The sequence below is a fragment of the Melanerpes formicivorus genome, unplaced genomic scaffold (genome assembly GCF_026170545.1).
Source record: "Melanerpes formicivorus ecotype bairdi unplaced genomic scaffold, bMelFor1.0.p_v2 SCAF_4, whole genome shotgun sequence".
NCBI classification, from domain to species: Eukaryota; Metazoa; Chordata; class Aves; order Piciformes; family Picidae; genus Melanerpes; species Melanerpes formicivorus.
The window spans coordinates 3,193,674-3,212,556 of NW_027142356.1; the positions used below are offsets into that span (position 1 = coordinate 3,193,674).

Here is an 18,883-nt window from a genome sequence, read left to right on the forward strand (position 1 = left end):
GCAAATGCCCTCAAGAAGCTGGGAGGTTGCTTTAAATGGCCTTCCACCCCCACCTTGCGGGGGGGGACACCCCAGAGATCAGTAGTTCAGTAGTTCAGTTCAGTATCACTAAGGTTGGAAGAGACCTCAAAGATCATCAAGTCCAACCTGTGACTGCAGACCTCATGACTAGAGTAGGGAGGACACAGTAGTGGGTCAGCACTGGATGATCCTTGAGGTCCCTTTCAACCCTGATGACTCTGTGGTTCTATGATTTTAATTGAAGAGTTGGTGCTAGCTGATGATTTAGGTGGGGTTGTTTTCAACCATTTAAAATGCAAAACCTGCTTCTCAGAACAGTTTTCATGCATTTCACATGAATGGAGAGCATTGCTTCTGCAGCAGAGGAATGATTTCTTCCTGAAGACTGCAATATTTCTTTATGTGGAAGGAAATCACTCCTAACTCTGCTCTAAAACTATATTCTGAGATCTCTGCCTGCTGCTTTGTTGCTCACAGTTGCCCATCCCTTTGTGGCCAAAGCAAATATGCACTGAACTGTAACAGTGCATTTTAATGTGGGGTTAGCATTGATCAGATTTGCTCAGCATGCTGCCTGCCTGCCTAAGCATCCATGGCTTATGTTGGAACTTGTGGTGCATGTGCACAGAGCTTCAGAGCATTTGGAAGGAGTTTTATGGCCAAGGGGGGCAGTATGGTGGGTGTCTCAGGGGATGCATTAAAGAATTGGCTGTGTTGACACACAGGCCTGTGAGAGATGAGAAGAAGATCCAGGTCTGGAACCCTCAAAAGATGCACTGCCAGCAGAGCCAGAGAGGTGATTCTGGCGCATTGCTCTGCTCTGTGAGACCTCATCTGGAGTACTGTGTACAGGTCTGGAGCCCTCAATACAAGAAGGACATGGACCTGATGGAGCGGGTCCAGAGGAGGGCCATGAAAATCAACAGGGGCTTGGAGCAGCTCTGCTACTAGCACAGGCTGAGGGAAATGGAGGTGTTTGGCCTGGAATAGGGAAGGCTCCAGGGAGACCTAATAGCAGCCTGCCAGTACCTGAAGGGGGCTACAGGAAGGCTGGAGAGAGACTGTTTGCAAAGGCCTGCAGGGACAGGACCAGGGACAATGGCTTCAAACTAGAGCAGAGCAGATTGAGATTGGATGTGAGGAACAAGCTCTTTACTCTGAGGGTGGTGGAACCCTGGAAGAGGTTGCCCAGGGAGGTGGTTGAGGCTCCTTCCCTGGAGATATTGAAGGTGAGGCTGGATGAGGCCCTGTGCAACATGATCCAGCTGGGGAAGGGACCTCCAAAGGTCATCCAGTTCAAACCCATCTGCAGTCATCAGGGGCATCCTCAGCTGGAAGTCAGTGCTTGTTTGGGGAGGATGCATGTAGAGATGCTGAGGGAGCTGCAGTTGCTTAGCCTGGAGAAGAGGAGGCTCAGGGGAGAACTTCTTGCTCTCTGCTGAAGGGAGGTTGTAGTCAGGTGGGGGTTGGTCTCTTCTCCCAGGCAACCAGCACCAGAACAAGAGGACACAGTCTCAAGCTGCGCCAGGGGAGGTTTAGGCTGGAGGTGAGGGAAAAGTTCTTCCCAGCAAGAGAGATTGGCCATTGGAATGTGCTGCCCAGGGAGGTGGTGGAGTCCCCATCCCTGGAGGTGTTCAAGAAAGGCTTGGATGTGGCCCTTGGAGCCATGGTTTAGTTTTCAGGAGGTGTTTGGTGACAGGTTGGGCTTGATGATCTCTGAGGCCTTTTCCAACTTTATTGATTCTATGATCAGGATCACAAGTGTGTAGATAGTGCTCAAGCTGGATCAGAAGCCAGTTTATCATCTGGAATGATTCTGGTGGTGTTTGTTTTGGGGTGGGGGGTGGGGGGTGTTTGGTTGGTTGGTTGATTTGGAGTGGGGGTTTTTTTGGCGTTTTTTTTTTGGCAGGTTTTGTTTTTGCTTCTGGTTACTTAGAGAAAGCCATGGGAATTTTTATTACTAATCACATAATCATAGAATGGTCTGGGTTGGAATGGACCTCCAAAGCTCATCCAGTCCAACCTCCCTGCAGTCAGCAGGGACATCCCCAACTAGATCAGGTTGCCCAGGGCCTCATCCAGCCTCACCCTCAATATCTCCAGGGAAGGAGCCTCAACCACCTCCTCAGGCAACCTCTTCCAGTGTTCCACCACCCTCATGGTAAAGAAATTGTTCCTAATAGCTACTTTAAATCTGCTCTGCTCTAGTTTGAAGCCATTGTCCCTGGTCCTGTCCCTGCAGGCCTTTGCAAACAGTCTCTCTCCAGCCTTCCTGTAGCCCCCTTCAGGTACTGGCAGGCTGCTATTAGGTCTCCCTGGAGCCTTCTCTTCTCCAGGCTGAGCACCCCCAGCTCCCTCAGCCTCTCCTCATAGGAGAGGTGGTCTCAACCACCTCCCTGGGCAACCTGTTCCAAAGGACTTGTCAAGCACTAGGAGGTAGGTGGCACCTGTGGATTTCTTCAGTCTCATCACATCTAAGTCTTGTTTGCAATTTTTCTTTAAAATTTCCCAGCATATTTTGGTGAGGCAAAAATCAAAGTTCTGGACTGTGAATCCATGTGGAAGGTCAGCACAGGGAGGCTGCTGTGCTGCTCATTCCCTCCCTCATTAGTCCACATTAATCTCGCATGTAAGCAAGCCCTTACTTAAGCTCATTTCAGTGTGAATCACTTCCATGATCTGAGCTTTCCCTGTCGTTGACATTTCTTCCCCCATCATTAACTTTGCCAGCCCAGCCCAGCTGGAAGCAGATGAAAGCTGTACTTACAAGCCAAAACTACACTCTGCAAGGAATATGTACAAAATATCCAGGATTTACAATATTTACAGGTATTTGCAATTACAGAATCATAGAATCAATAACGTTGGAAAAGACCTCAAAGATCATCAAGTCCAACCTGTCACCCAACACCTCATGACTACTAAACCATGGCACCAAGTGCCACGTCCAATTCTTTATTGAACACCTCCAGTGATGGTGACTCCACCACCTCCCTGGGCAGCACATTCCAATGGCCAATTACTCTTGCTGGGAAGAACTTCTTCCTAACGTCCAGCCTGAACCTCCCCTGGCACAGCTTGAGACTGTGTCCTCTTGTTCTGGTGCTGGTTGCCTAGGAGAAGAGACCAAGCCCCACCTGGCTACAACCTCCCTTCAGGGAGTTGCAGACAGCCATAAGGTCTCCCCTGAGCCTCCTCTTCTCCAGGCTAAGCAACCCCAGCTCCCTCAGCCTCTCCTCACAGGGCTGTGCTCCAGACCCCTCCCCAGCTTTGTTGCCCTTCTCTGGACACCTTCAAGAGTCTCAGTGTCCTTCTTAAATTAATTATATTGCTATAATTAATAGACAGCTACTAGGACCTTCCCTGGCCAAAGACATGGGGAAGCTATTAAATTCTCCCTTTCCACCTTCCCCTACTTCCTTGTACAAAAGAAAGGAGAAAGAAGCACAGGAATGTTAACACCAAAGCAATGCAGCCAAGGTCAAGCAGAAGCAAGTTAATATCTCTCCAGAGTGAAGAATTGAGAGGAGAAGAGAAGAGGAAATTGTTTTGGTACAGCCAGTTTTAGTCCCTTATCTCCCCAATGGAATTGTGTAGAATGATACTTATTTCCCTTTTCACAGCCAAGAGTGATTTATTTACATTTTAACTACTCTTCTGCTCAAGAGCTGTGAAAAATGTTAAAGGCATAGCCTAAAACTACCACACATGACTAAAATCAAAGCTTTAGACACTCAGTACCCACCTAATGCCAATCATGCAACCATTCCTGAATTTTCTACCCCTGCCCATTAAACAGGAGCTGTCCTTTCCCTCAAATTTGGACCAGCACATTCATCTGACCGGCTGGAAAGGAGGAGGAGACAGCTCTCATTATTTGGATATCATTTCATTGCTATAAGTTAAGTAAAACCAAAACCAAACCCAAAAGCTTTTGTAGAAGATTTTTTCCCCTTTCTGTTAACTTTTCTGTGATTCCATAATTCTGTGATTCAGTAGTCTGAGCTATCACTGCACTCCCATTAGGGTGTGCTGGCATGAGATGGGTCACAAGTCTGTGCTTTGTGAAGGCTAGAAGGCAGAACCTTTCCGCTAGTGGAAAGTGATTTCTTTCTCAGCACTGGTTAGGCCACACCTTGAGTCTTGTGTCCAGCTCTGGGCTCCTCAGTTTAGGAAAGATGTTGAGGCACTGGAAGGTGTCCAGAGAAGGGTAACAAAGCTGGGGAGAGGCCTTGAGCACAACCCTGTGAGGAGAGGCTGAGGGAGCTGGGGTTGCTTAGCCTAGAGAAGAGGAGGCTCAGGGGAGACCTTCTTGCTCTCTCCAGCTCCCTGAAGGGAGGTTGTAGCCAGGAGGGGGTTGGTCTCTTCTCCCAGGCAACCAGCACCGGAACAAGAGGACACAGTCTCAAGCTGTGCCAGGGGCGTTTGAGACTGAAGGTTAGGAAGAAATTCTTCCCAGCAAGAGAGATTGACCACTGGGATGTGCTGCCCAGGGAGGTGGTGGAGTCACCATCACTAGAGGTGTTTAGGAAGAGACTGGCTGAGGCACTTGGTGCCATGGTTTAGTTGATTAGAGGGTGCTGGCTGATAGGTTGGACTTGATGATCTCAAAGGTGTTTTCCAACCTGGTTAATTCTGTGATTCTGTGGAGGCAGGGTTAAAATTTAGTGTACAGACCCTGCTAAGATCAGGTTTGAGGGAAGAGGAAAGGAGTTCATTTGTGTGCCCAATTAGCCGTGCTCTGGAAGGACAGTGCTGGGTGCTGCTGAGCAGCCACAGCTGCATCTCCACCTCCCTGTGCACCGCTCAGTCTTACAGAATGTAGAATTAACCAGGTTGGAAAATACCTTTGAGATCATCAAGTCCAACCCACCACCCAACACCATCTAATCAACTAAACCATGGCACCAAGTGCCTCATCCAGACTCTTCTTAAACACCTCCAGCAATGGTGACTCCACCACCTCCCTGGGCAGCCCATTCCAATGGGCAATCTCTCTTTACATTACCCCTCCCATTTCTTCAAGTGTAAATGCCACACAGGGTGACTTTTCTTGCTGCCTAATCACTGTGAATACTAGTGACACCCCTGCTGGTGCAGCCCATGCCAGCAGATGCTCCCTTTTATTTCATTCTGTGTTTACAGTGGTGGTGTCTTTAGTGAAGTGTTATGTTGGCAGTGGTCATCCTACTACAGGTAGAGTCTGCCAAACTGATGAGAAGGCTTGAAAGCAGCTCTCTCCATTGTAGCCATAGCTTTTTGTACTACATAACTTACAGCTTTGCCATCAGTGCTTCTGCTCCAGACCTGCTGTTTTGTGGATGTTGTTCCAGGTACTGCTCATCCCCACCATCCACTCCCTATCACCGAGTGCACCCCACCCCAGGGATTACCCCACTGGGATCACACAGTTGAGGAGATACTGCCCACAGTTTGAACTGTTGTGCAAGGATGAAACTGCAGTATGTACACTCCACAGGTGAATGAGGTATAATGGAAGCCAGAAAGTCACCTTTCTTTTCACAGCAGCAGTAGGGGAGATCAGGACCTAGCAAGAGTGGGGGGGGAAAGAAACCCAACCAAGCAAACAAACCCCAAGCCACTCTCATGAGTTTTAAATGACATCTTAAATACTGCCAGTAGGCTGATAGCTATCTACTCTGCCCTGGTGAGACCTCATCTGGAATATTGCATCCAGTTCTGGGCTCCCAAGTTCAAGAGGGACAGGGATCTGCTGGAGAGCCCAAGGGACAGCTACAAGGATGATGAAGGGACTGCAGCACTGCCTGGTGAGGAGAGGCTGAGAGCCCTGGGGCTGTTCAGTCTGGAGAGGAGAAGACTGAGAGGGCATCTGATCAATGTCTATCAATAGCTGAGGGCTGAGGGTCAAGAGGGAGGGGACAGGGACAGGGTCTGCTCATTTGCAGCCTGTGATGGGACAAGGGGAAATTGATGGAAACTACAGCACAGGTGGTTCCACCTCAACAGCAGGAGAAACGTCTCTGTGCTGGTCTCAGAGCCCTGGAACAGGCTGCCCAGAGAGGTTGTGGAGTCTCCTTCTCTGGAGCCTTTCCAGCCCTGTCTGGATGTGTTCCTGTGTGACCTGTGCTGGATTCTCTGCTCCTGCTCTGGCAGGGGGGTTGGACTTGATCTCTGGAGGTCCCTCCCAACCTCTAACATCCTATGATCTTGGACCTGTTCTGTCACCCAGTTCCTCTCCCACAGGCCAAAGTCAGCCTTGTCTTACACCCCACACATTGCTGAGCTGTGCAGCACCAAAATGTGCTGATGTGTGGAGTCACCATCCCTGGAGGTGTTAAAGCAGCGTGTGGAGCTGGTGCTGAGGGACATGGTTTAGTCTTGAGCCTTGAGTGATGGGTCAAAGGCTGGGCTTGGATGAGCTTGGAGGTCTCTTCCAACCAGATGTTTCTGTGATTCTGCCCTGCTGTTGAATTCAGCCAGTGATAAATCTGAATTAGTTTTAAAAACCCCAATGTACCAAACACAGAGACTTGGTAGAGGTGTCAAGGCTATTTACTGTGTTTGAGCTCACAGAGGTGATACTCCTGATGCTGCTTTATCTCTTGTCTTCTGCCTCTTGGGTGATAAATTTTGGAGCACTGTGAGTTAGTGGGTGGGGAGCCTAGGGAAAGCAGGGCAAGTTAGTAAGTGTGGTATTTGCTGTTAGTGATCCTTATTGTTGCCTTCCAGTATCTGAAGGGGGCTACATGAAAGCTGGGGAGGGACTTTTGAGGGTGTCAGAGAGTGATAGGACTGGGGGGGATGGAGCAAAACTAGAAATGGGTAGATTCAGATTGGATGTTAGGAAGAAGTTGTTCCCCATGAGGGTGGTGAGAGACTGGCACAGGTTGCCCAGGGAGGTGGTGGCAGCCTCATGCCTGGAGGTGTTTGCAGCCAGGCTGGATGTGGCTGTGAGCAACCTGCTGCAGTGTGAGGTGTCCCTGGCCATGGCAGGGGGGTTGGAGCTGGCTGATCCTTGAGGTCCCTTCCAACCCTGACAATTCTATGATTCTATGTGGTCATTATCTCTGGTCCCCAACATGTCAGCTACCCAGAGCAAGATTTATGCTAGCACATCTTTATCTTTTTCATATCATCATCATCATAACTTCCTTGCCCACCCCTTCCACCCCCCACTGGTGCTTTTCTTAATATAAATATGCACTGTTGAAGAAATGATGTCTGCTGGAGAGAAACTTGATAACAGGACATGTTAAAAGAGCTCAGAGGTGTGTATTTGCTTTGCACAAGCTGTGGAAGCCAATGCTCTGCCTTGCTTCAAAGGGCTTAGTGTGTGTCCTCTGGAATAAATGTCCTGAAGGGGCTAAGTTTTATTCTTCTGTCTGTTTTCCATTCAGGATTTGAACATGGGAACCCAGCCACACACTGTGAGCAAGGCAGAGATCCCTGACTATGTACTCTACACTGTGGGAACCTGTGTGCTTGTTATTGGCTCCATTGGCATGATTGGAAATCTCCTGGTTCTCTACGCATTTTACAGGTACAAAACATCCTTTGAGGGTGATCTGGCTGGCCATGGGGTTCACACGTGCCTGTGTGCAGATGCTCTGCACTGTGGTTCCCTCTTGAATTAAATCTCCAAGCAAATGAGGGGGAAAAGCATTCTCCTCCCCCACAAATCCTTGTACATCACTGGTAACTTATAAAGCTGTGCAGGGTGAGTGCCCAGAGGCTGGAGCCAGGCTCTGCTGGGTGCTGCCCAATGCCAGCACAAGGGGCAGTGGTGGAAGCTGAGGCAGAGGAAGTTCCACGGAAACAGGAGGAAAAACTTTTTTCCTATGAGGGTGACAGAGGCCTGGAAGAGGCTGCCCAGGGGCGTTGTGGAGTCTCTCTCTCTCGAGATATTCCAACCCCACCTGGATGTGTTCCTGTGTGACCTGCTCTAGGTGCTCCTGCTCTGGCAGGGGGGTTGGACTGGATGATCCTCTAAAGTCCCTTCCAGCCCCTAGCACACTGAGTCTGTGATAACATCAGTGTAAATTCCTCAGGGTTTAAGAAGTCAAAGTAAATGAGAAAGCAAACCCCTTGTTCTGCGAACAATTCTCAATGTTTAAAGAAGAGTCTAATGTGTTTAATGACAGAAGCTGTATTTAGCCTGTTGCAAGACCTCTCCATTCATCCTGTAGAATTTGCAGAAATACTTGGCAAAATCTCAGAATCATCATAGAGTCAATAAGGCTGGAAAAGACCTCAGAGATCACCAAGTCCAACCTGTCACCCAACACCTCATGACTAACTAAACCATGGCTTCAAGTGCCACATCCAATTCTTTATTGAACACCTCCAGTGACGGTGACTCCACCACCTCCCTGGGCAGCACATCCCAATGGCCAATTACTCTTTCTGGGAAGAACTTCTTCCTCACCTCCAGCCTGAACCTCCCCTGGCACAGCTTGAGACTGTGTCCTCTTGTTCTGGTGCTGCTTGCCTGGGAGAAGAGACCAACCCCCACCTGGCTACAACCTCCCTTCAGGGAGTTGGAGAGAGCAATGAGGTCTCCCCTGAGCCTCCTCTTCTCCAGGCTAAGCAACCCCAGCTCCCTCAGCCTCTCCTCACAGGGCTATGCTCCAGACCCCTCCCCAGCTTTTTTGCCCTTCTCTGGACACCTTCAAGTGTCTCAATATCCTTCTTAAACTGAGGGGCTCAGAACTGGACACAGTACTCAAGGTGTGGCCTAACCAGTGCTGAGCACAGGGCACAATGACTTCCCTGCTCCTGCTGGCCACACTGTTCCTGATGCAGGCCAGGATGCCCTTGGCCTTCTTGGCCACCTGGGCACACTGCTGACACAGCATCCAGATCAACTGAAAAATGAGCTCATGGCATCAGGGTATTCCCTGCTTCAGGCAGATCATGACATTTCTGTCAGTTTGTCTGTGGGCTTGGATTCTGGCACTGCAGTAGGCAGCCAAAGCTGCTAAAGCCAAAGCCAGAGCATGCAAAAAAATCCATGGCAAAAACAAACAAACAAAGAACTAAATAGCTGCCTTTTGTCTCGCACTGTGATGCTGGATGTTGAAGTTCTCCCCCCTTGCCTGCTTGCTGTCATCATGCATGTTGATGCAGAGGGCCTTACAAGGCTAGAGACACCAGTGAGGATATGAACCAAGTGGGAATTTCCTCCCAGGGGTACTGGTTGAAAGCAGGCTGAACATGAGCCAGCTGTGTGCCCAGGTGGCCAAGAAGGCCAGTGGCACTCTGGCTTGCATTAGTGTCGAGGGGTTGGAAGGGAAAGGCCATGCCTTCTCCTCCCCCCAGAAAGTGAAGAAAAAAAACTCACAGCTGAATTAGCAAAGCAGTGGGTGCTGTATATTTACAAAGCAATACAGGATATGCAGGGGAATATACAGAATTTACAATATTTACAATATATACAAAAATATACAATAAAGTAGCACAGAAATGAGAGTTCCCCCCTCTGCTGAGGGGGTTCTCCACCTCAGCTCCCCCTTCTCTCCCCCTTTCCCCAGAGAGGGTTAGAAAGAGAGAAAAGAGCAGTGATTAATTAGAAGCAGTTAGGCCGTTACGTGTTAGAAAGTTCTTATCTCTTCCCAAGGCCGAGTCTGGCCGAAAGTCCAGAAGCAGCGAGCTGCAAGCCACCGGAGGAGGGGAAGACAGACTGACCAGAAAAGTGCAGGAATGCCCAGGATACTCTGCTGCACTCCCAGTTCAGAAGGTGCTTCCTCCCAATCTACCAATGAAATTAGTTTAGATCCGTCGTTTCGTTTACAAACATCCGACCACCATATTCCCTTTCTTAAGGGGACAGCCTCAAACGGTCACAATCAGGAACAGTGTGGCCAGCAGGAGCAGGGAGGTCATTCTGCCCCTGTACTCAGCACTGGTTAGGTCACACCTTGAGTCCTGTGTCCAATTCTGGGCCCTTCAGTTTAGGAAAGATGTTGAGATGCTGGAAGGTGTCCAGAGAAGGGCAACAAAGCTGGGGAGGGGTCTGGAGCACAGCCCTGTGAGGAGAGGCTGAGGGAGCTGGGGTTGCTTAGCCTGGAGAAGAGGAGGCTCAGGGGAGACCTTCTTGCTCTCTCCAACTCCCTGAAGGGAGGTTGTAACCAGGTGGGGGTTGGTCTGTTCTCCCAGGCACCCAGCACCAGAACAAGAGGACACAGTCTCAAGCTGTGCCAGGGGAGGTTTAGGCTGGATGTTAGGAAGAAATTTTTTCCCAGCAAGAGAGATTGGCCATTGGGATGTGCTGGCCAGGGAGGTGATGCAGTCACCATCATTGGAGGTTTTTAAGGCCAGGCTGGATGTGGCTGTGAACAACCTGCTGTAGTGTGAGGTGTCCCTGCCCATGGCATGGGGTTTGGAACCGGATGAGCTGGAATTTGAGGTCCCTTCCAACCCTGACAATTCTATGATTTCCAACCTGGACAGCATTAATTTATGCTAGTAAGACAAGCCAGAAATTTGGCTGTTCACTTCCTCTCCTTAAAATCATGTTTCTCATGTTTTCAAGCAACAAGAAGCTGAGGACACCCCAAAACTACTTTATCATGAACTTAGCTGTGAGTGACTTCCTGATGTCGGCTTCTCAGGCACCCATGTGCTTTGTCAACAGCTTGCACAGAAAGTGGATACTCGGAGACATAGGTACTTTTTCAACTCTCATTTGTACCTCAGCAGCTCTACCCTCTCTGCAACCTATTTTAGCCATGACAGTCTTGGTTTGTACTATGGAAAGAGCAGCACCAGGTTCTGGAGTGACAGCCTGGGGTCTCGACATCATCAGGCTGCGTGGTAGCACAGCGTTTGTGTCAGGGGGTTGGTTAATCTCATTTATTTGGGAAAGAGAGGAGTCAGCATCAAGGTGTTCTCACATTACTCTTTAGCTTGTAAGGGCAGATGCTATGGGTAGAAATGTTTTATTAAGACATAAATGTACCTAAGTGCCAGGTGCTGCACTTTGGCCACAGCAAACCCATGCAGAGCTACAGGCTGGGGTCAGAGTGGCTGAGAGCAGCCAGGCAGAGAGGGACCTGGGGGTACTGGTCGATGGTAGGCTGAACATGAGCCAGCAGTGTGCCCTGGCAGTCAGGAGAACCAATGGCATCCTGGCCTGCATCAGGAACAGTGTGGCCAGCAGGAGCAGGGAAGTCATTGTGCCCTGGACTCAGCACTGGTTAGGCCACACCTTGAGTCCTGTGTCCAGTTCTGGGCTCCTCAGTTTAAGAAGGACATTGAGAGACATGAAGGTGTCCAGAGTAGGGCAACAAGGCTGGGGAGGGGTCTGGAGCACAGCCCTGTGAGGAGAGGCTGAGGGAGCTGGGGTTGCTTAGCCTGGAGAAGAGGAGGCTCAGGGGAGACCTTCTTGCTGTCTCCAACTCCCTGAAGGGAGGTTGTAGCCAGGTAGGGGTTGGTCTCTTCTCCCAGGCAACCAGCACCAGAACAAGAGGACATAGTCTCAAGCTGTGCCAGGGGAAGTTGCTAGAGAGAAGAGACCAACTCCTTCCTGGCTACACTGTTCCTGATGCAGGCCAGGATGCCATTGGCCCTCTGGGCCACCTGGGCATACTGCTGGCTCATGTTTACACAGCTGTCCCCCAGGTCCCTCTCTATTTGGCCGCTCTCCAGCCACTCTGACCCCAGCCTGTAGCTCTGCATGGGGTTGTTGTGTCCAAAGTGCAGCACCTGGCACTTGGATTTGTAGAATGCCATCCTGTTGGATTCTGCCCATCTGTCCAGTTGATTGAGGTGTTTAGGAAGAGCCTGTATGGGGTGCTTGGTGCCATGGTTTAGTTGATTAGATGGTGTTGGCTGATAGGTTGGACCTGATGATCTCAAAGGTCTTTTCCAACCCATTTAATTCTGTGATTCTATATTAATTGTAGGAGCTGGAGCTATCTCTCTGAGCTGGTCATCAAATTTAAACTGCTTCTGTTTTTTTAAGCTCCATAAACCAAAGTCATTTTGTGAAATGCTCCTCTATCATGACCAGACAGATGTCTGCAGCAGCCTGGTAAGGTCGATAGGTTGGGCAGCAGGCCAGGAAAATGTACATTGAATCAGATTGGATTTTTCTTTGAGGCAGTTTTCCACTGACAGAAAGAACACAGTCAGAGCCCACAGTGGAGAGCAGGACTTGTTAAATGCATGGTTGTGATTTATTCACATTTGTGACATTATGAGCCTAAAAACAACAACAAATCTTCTAGTGGGCTTGAAGTCTTGAGACAGGGGAAAAAGAGAAGTGTGGCCAGCAGGGCCAGGGAGGGGATTCTCCCCCTCTGCTCCACTCTGCTGAGACCACACCTGGAGCACTGTGTCTAGCCCTGGAGTCCCCAGTACAGGAAGGATCTGAGGTGCTGGAAGGTGTCCAGAGAAGGGCCATGAGGAGGAGCAGAGGGCTGGAGCTGCTCTCCTATGAAGACAGACTGAGGGAGTTGGGGTTGTTCAGTCTGAAGAGGAGAAGGCTCCAAGGAGACCTGATTGTGGCCTTACAGTATCTGAAGAGGGCTCCTAGAAAGCTGCGGAGGGGCTTTTGAGGGTGTCAGGGAGGGATAGGACTGGGGGGAATGGAGCAAAACTAGACATGGGTAGATTCAGATTGGATGTGAGGAGGAAGTTGTTCCCCATGAGGGTGGTGAGAGACTGGCACAGGTTGCCCAGGGAGGTGGTGGCAGCCTCATGCCTGGAGGTTTTTGCAGCCAGACTGGGTGTGGCTGTGAGCAACCTGCTGTAGTGTGAGGTGTCCCTGGCCATGGCAGGGGGGTTGGGACTGGCTGATCCTTGAGGTCCCTTCCAACCCTGACAAGTCTGTGATTTAATCTAAATGGGAAGTCTATTGTGCCATGCTGTGAGGGAAGCCATGCTTCTGTCTGGATGCAGTGCCTGACAGGGCGGCTTTCTGCTTCAGGCTGCAAGGCGTACGCCTTCTGCGGGGCGCTCTTCGGCATCACCTCGATGATGACGCTGTTGGCCATTGCCCTGGACCGCTACCTGGTGATCACCAACCCTCTGCGATCCATCCGCTGGAGCTCCAAGAAGCGCACCCTGCAGCTCATCGCTCTCGTCTGGCTCTACTCCCTGGGGTGGAGCGTGGCTCCCCTCTTGGGCTGGAGTACGTCACCTCCTTCTCTCTCTTCTGCTCTTCCCTCCATGCTCTCTTTCAGCCTCGCTCAGGGGCTTAAAAACTCAGTGCTTTGAGAAATTCCTCGGTGGCTGCCTGGCCACCATCCGTGGTTGGTTGTCATGCTGTGTAACCAACTACAGCCCCGAGAGCCAAGCAGAGCCTGGGCTGCAGCAAGAGGAGTGTGGCCAGCAGGGCCAGGGAGGGGATTCTGCCCCTCTGCTCCACTCTGCTGAGACCACAGCTGGAGCTCTGTCCAGTTCTGGAGCCCCTAGGACAGGAAGGATCTGGAGATGCTGGAAAGGACGATAAGAGGGCTGGAGCTGCTCTGCTATGGAGACAGACTGAGGGAGTTGGGGCTGTTCAGTCTGGAGAAGGTTCTGAGGAGACCTAATTGTGGCCTTCCAGTATCTGAAGGGGGCTACAAGAAAGCTGCTATTGGAACAAGCTGAGAAACTTGGGGTTCAATTCTGTGGTTGTTCTGTTTGGAGAAGGCTCTGAAGAGACCTTATTGTGGCCTTCAAGTATCTGAAGGGAGCCTATGAGACAGCTGGGGAGGGACTTTAGGGTTTCAGGTAATTACACAACTGTGGGGAATGGATCCATGCTAGAGGAGGGGAGATTTAGATTAGATGTTAGGAAAAAATTCTTCCCCATGAGGGTGGTGAGACACAGGCATAGGTTGCTCAGGGAGGTGGTGGCACCCTCACCCCTTGGGGTTTTTAAGGCCATGCTGGATGTGGCTCTGGGTAACCTGCTGTAGTGTGAGGTATCCCTGCCCATGGCAGGCTTATTGTAACAGGATGATGCTTGAGGTCCCTTCCAAACCTAACAATTCTATGATCCCAGGTAGTATAATGTTTATTTGAAGTGCTCAGTTGTTGGATCAGCATGGTGCATGTGTGAATAATTTAAGAAGGACATTGAGACACTTGAACGTGTCTAGAGAAGGGCAACAAAGCTGGGGAGGGGTCTGGAGCACAGCCCTGTGAGGAGAGGCTGAGGGAGCTGGGGTTGCTTAGCCTGGAGAAGAGGAGGCTCAGGGGAGACCTTCTTGCTCTCTACAGCTGCCTGAAGGGAGATTGTAGCCAGGTGGGGGTTGGTCTCTTATCCCAGGCAAGCAGCACCAGAACAAGAGGACACAGTCTCAAGCTGTGCCAGGGGAGGTTTAGGCTGGAGGTGAGGAGAAAGTTCTTCCCTGAAAGAGAGATTGGCCATTGAGATGTGCTGCCCAGGGAGGTGGTGGAGTCCCCATCCCTGGAGGTGTTCAAGAAAGGCTTGGATGTGGCCCTTGGAGCCATGGTTTAGTTTTCAGGAGGTGTTTGGTGACAGGTTGGGCTTGATGATGTCTGAGGTCTTTTCCAACCTTATTGATTCTATGATTCTATGTCTTTCATAGGTTCTTATGTGCCTGAGGGTTTGATGATATCCTGTACGTGGGACTATGTAACCTACTCCCCGGCCAACAGGAGTTACACCATGATTTTATGCTGCTGTGTGTTTTTTATTCCCCTGATAATAATATTCCATTGCTATCTGTTTATGTTCCTGGCCATCAGACGTACTGGCAGGTAAGCAATGTAGCTGAAAGGAGGCAATCTCCTTTTCCCCTTGCATTAGAAGATTTTCTTTAGCTGCAAAAAGCCTGAATCAGAAATTAACCTGAATTCCATTTGGAAATGAGCTGCCACATCAGGAAGAGTGAAAGGAGAGCTGCTTTTGTCAGTGTAAAAGCTGGGATGGATGCATGTATTTTGGAGGAGGGAAAGAAGCCTTTGGCGGCCACAGCTTTATCCCAGAGCGTGGTAATTAACAGGGCATCAGCTAATCTGCTAGCTTTGGTTGTTTGCATTTCAGCTTTGTAATACAAGGAGGATATAGTCCTTGTGCAGTCCAGCACAGCTTCCAACCCCATGTATCAATGGACCATCATCGCCTTTGAGCTGCCCTCTAAGCATAATGTCCCTCATGTGTTTCTGACAGTTTCAATTAAGGTGGGCATCCCACAAAACGTTGTGCTTCACTCAAGCATCTCAGCTGTGTGCACAACATCTGGTTGTGCTTGTTAGGGCTCAGGCTGTTTTCCAAGCTCTTGGTCTGTACTTGGCAATAGAAGCTCTGGAAAGGAACTTGGTTCTGTCAGTTAGCTTTCTCCTAATGACTTTGGTCTGAGCCAGCACCATCCTTGCTGCTGCTGGCAGCATTATCAGCCCCCAGTGGCTTTCCTCTGTGCCTGTCTGCAGGTAGTTGTGGAAGTCATTTGGCTTCACAAGGCTCAATTACATTTTCCCAGTCCTAGAATCCTTTCAGTTGGACAACAGTTTCAAAATCAAGTGCAACCATTACCTAACTCTACCACCCCTGGTGCTAAGCAATGTCCTTTAACATCATAGTATCAGTCAGGGTTGGAAGGGACCACAAGGATCCTCTAGTTCCAACCCCCCTGCCATAGGCAGGGACACCCCACACTAGATCAGCCTGGCCAGAGCCTCATCCAGCCTGGGCTTAAACACATCCAGTGACAGGGCCCCAACCACCATCACGTTTAGCTGTATGCCTAAAATGCTGTGTCCTGCTGTGCTTTGTGCATCCATGCTTGACACCAAGCAAAGGAGCAAGCAAAGAATGCATCCTTCAGACAATGGTGTCCTGCATACCTGTGACCCAGAGTGGCCACAAGATTTCCCTCTGCCCTTTGCTCACTAACACATCAAGCTCACTTTCTCTCTGCTCTTTGCTCACTAAGACATCAAGCTCACTTTCTGGGCTTGATTGGCGGATGTGAGAAGAGAATTTCATGACACTTTTGGTTTTGCCAAAACTATTAAGGCTGCCTGTTGTAATCCCTCCCCCCCCCCCCCCCCCCCCCGCCCTTAAAATAGTATTCTCCAGTGAATAAACTTGCAAGGAAGTAAAAATGTCCCTGCAACCATTTTGGGCAAGTAGTATTCCAGCACATCCTACCTTGTGAGCTGGAACTGTTTCTCCCTTGAAAAGGAAAGACCACAAGATTTGATTTTTATGCCCACTTTTCTCCACCTCTGAGAGCAACAAAGAGCAAAAAATATGAATTTTTTCATCTCCCAACCTGAAATCCAACGTGTGTTAGGAGAAGGCCAACAGCAGTCCTGTCCTGGAATCCCAGGGGGGCTGCTGGCTCAGTCACACACCCAAACCAACCTCAGACAGAATGCCTGGAGCATTCCACTGCACTAATTATCATTTGGAGTTTTAACTATCAGAGGACAAAAGAAAGTTAGAGCACAGAAAGATTAAATCTGCTTAATCTGGCATATTGCTGGGCTCTGGGCACCCTGCTGTAGTGTGAGGCGTCCCTGCCCATGGCAGGGGGGTTGGAACTGGCTGAGCCTTGAGGTCTCTTCCAAACCTAACAATTCTGTGATTTTAGAGATGTTGGTCCTCATTTTTTCACCCTCCTGCTGACACACTGGAGGGAAGAGATCCATCCAGAGGGACCAGGACAGGCTGCAGAGCTGGGCTTATGACAACCTCATGAGGTTCAACCAGACCAAGGGCAAGGTCCTGCAGCTGGGTCAGGGCAATCCCAGGCACTGATACAGGCTGGGCAGGGACAGGCTTGAGAGCAGCCCTGAAGAAAAGGCCTTGGGAGTGCTAGGGGATGAGAAGCTCAACAGGAGCCAGCAGTGAGCACTTGCAGCCCAGAGAGCCAAGCAGAGCCTGGGCTACAGCAAGAGAAATGTGGCCAGCAGGGCCAGGGAGGGGATTCTCCCTCTCTACTCCACTCATCTGAGACCACACCTGGGGCACTGTGTCCAGTTCTATTAGAGGAAGGATCTGGAGGTGCTGGAAGGTGTCCAGAGAAGGGCCAGGAGGATGAGCAGAGGGCTGGAGCACCTCTTCTATGAGGACAGACTGCTCAGTCTGGAGAAGAGAAGGCTCTGAGGAGACCTTGTGGCCTTCCAGTATCTGATGGGGGCTACAAGAAAGCTGGGGAGGGACTTTTGAGGGTGCCAGGGAGTGATAGGACTGGGGGGAATGGGAAAAAATACTGGAAATGGGTATATTGAGATTGGATGTTAGGAAGAAGTTTTTCCCCATGAGGGTGGTGAGAGACTGGCACAGGTTGCCCAGGGAGGTGGTGGCAGCCTCATGCCTGGAGGTTTTTGCAGCCAGGCTGGATGTGGCTGTGAGCAACCTGCTGTAGTGTGAGGTGTCCCTGGCCATGGCAGGGGGTTGGAACTGGCTGATCCTTGAGGTCCCTTCCAAGCCTGACAATTCTATGACATACCTGTCATGTTTCTCCCCTCACAGAGATGTTCAGAGGCTGGGATCCTGCAGCCGCAGATCCTACCTCTCTCAGTCCATGAGGAATGAATGGAAGCTGGCAAAAATTGCTTTTGTGGTCATCATTGTGTATGTCTTGTCCTGGTCTCCATATGCCTGTGTCACCTTGATTGCGTGGGCAGGGTAAGTGGAAATGCAATCTGAATATGACTATGCTGCTTCCTGTTACCTGCCAGGGGATCTCCCTTTGGAAAGGTTTTTGAATAGCTATTGCATTAGGGGTGATACTGCAGGCTTCACTGTGTCCGTGGGGATAAAGCCACCAAAGGGGCTGTTTGTTTCTGTATTTTAAAACCTTTATGACTTTTTCTCTGCATTTTTGGTGCACTTTCATTTTTTCTCCACTCCCCCATGATGCTTTGTTGTGTGTGAATTGGAGGAGTTATCTTTTTTCCTCCTAAAACCTCTTCTCTCAAGAGGCTTCCAGCATACAATGCTGCCTCTGATAATTTCATCTGAGCTCCTGTCTTCCTTCAACCCTTGTGATGTGGTGCTTGGGGCTCTGGTTTAGGGGTGACCCTTGTAGAGTAGGGTTCTGGGCTGGACTTGGTGATCCTGAGGGTCTGTTCCAACCTGAGCATTTCTGTGATTATTTGTGTTGATGGTCATCCTCAAACAGCTAACCAATGACCTGCATGCCTTTCATCTTCTCCAAATGAATGTGCTCGCTGGCAAATGCAAGCCTTTCATCTGAGGAAAGAAGGAAGGAATGAGTGAATGAGTGAATGAATGACTGGGTTGCAAGAATGTTTCTTCTCAAGAGGTCACAGCAGGACCCCAGTAACCCATGGCACAGCTGTGTGTAATGTTTTTGCTTTGTTTTAGTCAAGGCAGCACCCTAACGCCATATTCCAAATCTGTGCCAGCAGTTATTGCCAAAGCCTCTGCCATCTACAACCCCATCATATATGCCATCATTCACCCAAGATACAGGTACAGTACACATGTGGGTATGTCTAGAACTGCTCCTGCACATGGGGAGGGAGGGGGGTTACAATCAAATACCCTCATTCCCTCAGCCTCACCCCATGTGATGCCTGCCCCCTCCTTGGCCACCCGCTGATGGGATGTGGGTGTTCAGCCGCTGCACTGTGTACAACGGGTGCAGGGCAGACCAGAGAGCATGTGAAAGCTCCAGCTGTGGCCTCAGGGGTGGCCAACACTGCAGAACAGTCCTCTTTCTTGGCCCTCACAAGCCTGCTCAGCACCCCAGAGGAGGAGGTGATTCTCAGAGGCCTCTTCCACCACATCAAGGACAGCCGCAGAAGACCACTCTCTGCATAACAGGCACCAAGAAGGGAGGCTCAGAGAGCTCACAGGAGCACCCAATTTGTTCAGGGGTTGATTTCCTGAGTTATTCGCATCACACCAGCTTCAGAACTTCATGTAACAAAAGTTGCTGGCCTTTGGGAG

At 50.1% G+C, this 18,883-nt stretch overlaps 1 protein-coding gene across 7 annotated transcripts in view; it reads left to right on the forward strand.

Moving 5' to 3' along the window:
* Positions 1-18,883, forward strand: part of LOC137440552 (melanopsin-like) — a 39,123-nt gene that overhangs the window by 5,041 nt on the left and 15,199 nt on the right. For 3 of the 7 annotated variants that reach the window (XM_068136774.1, XM_068136773.1, XM_068136775.1), the window contains exons 2-7: positions 7,401-7,543; positions 10,535-10,668; positions 12,932-13,135; positions 14,544-14,715; positions 17,438-17,593; positions 18,296-18,403. In XM_068136774.1, coding sequence (XP_067992875.1) covers positions 7,410-7,543; positions 10,535-10,668; positions 12,932-13,135; positions 14,544-14,715; positions 17,438-17,593; positions 18,296-18,403 — 908 coding nt within the window. In that variant the 5' untranslated portion in view covers positions 7,401-7,409. Of the gene's footprint in view, positions 1-5,459; positions 5,501-7,400; positions 7,544-10,534; positions 10,669-12,931; positions 13,136-14,543; positions 14,716-17,437; positions 17,594-18,295; positions 18,404-18,883 lie in introns of those variants that run through there. The other 4 variants (XM_068136772.1, XM_068136777.1, XM_068136776.1 and 1 more) reach the window with 3 other exon arrangements.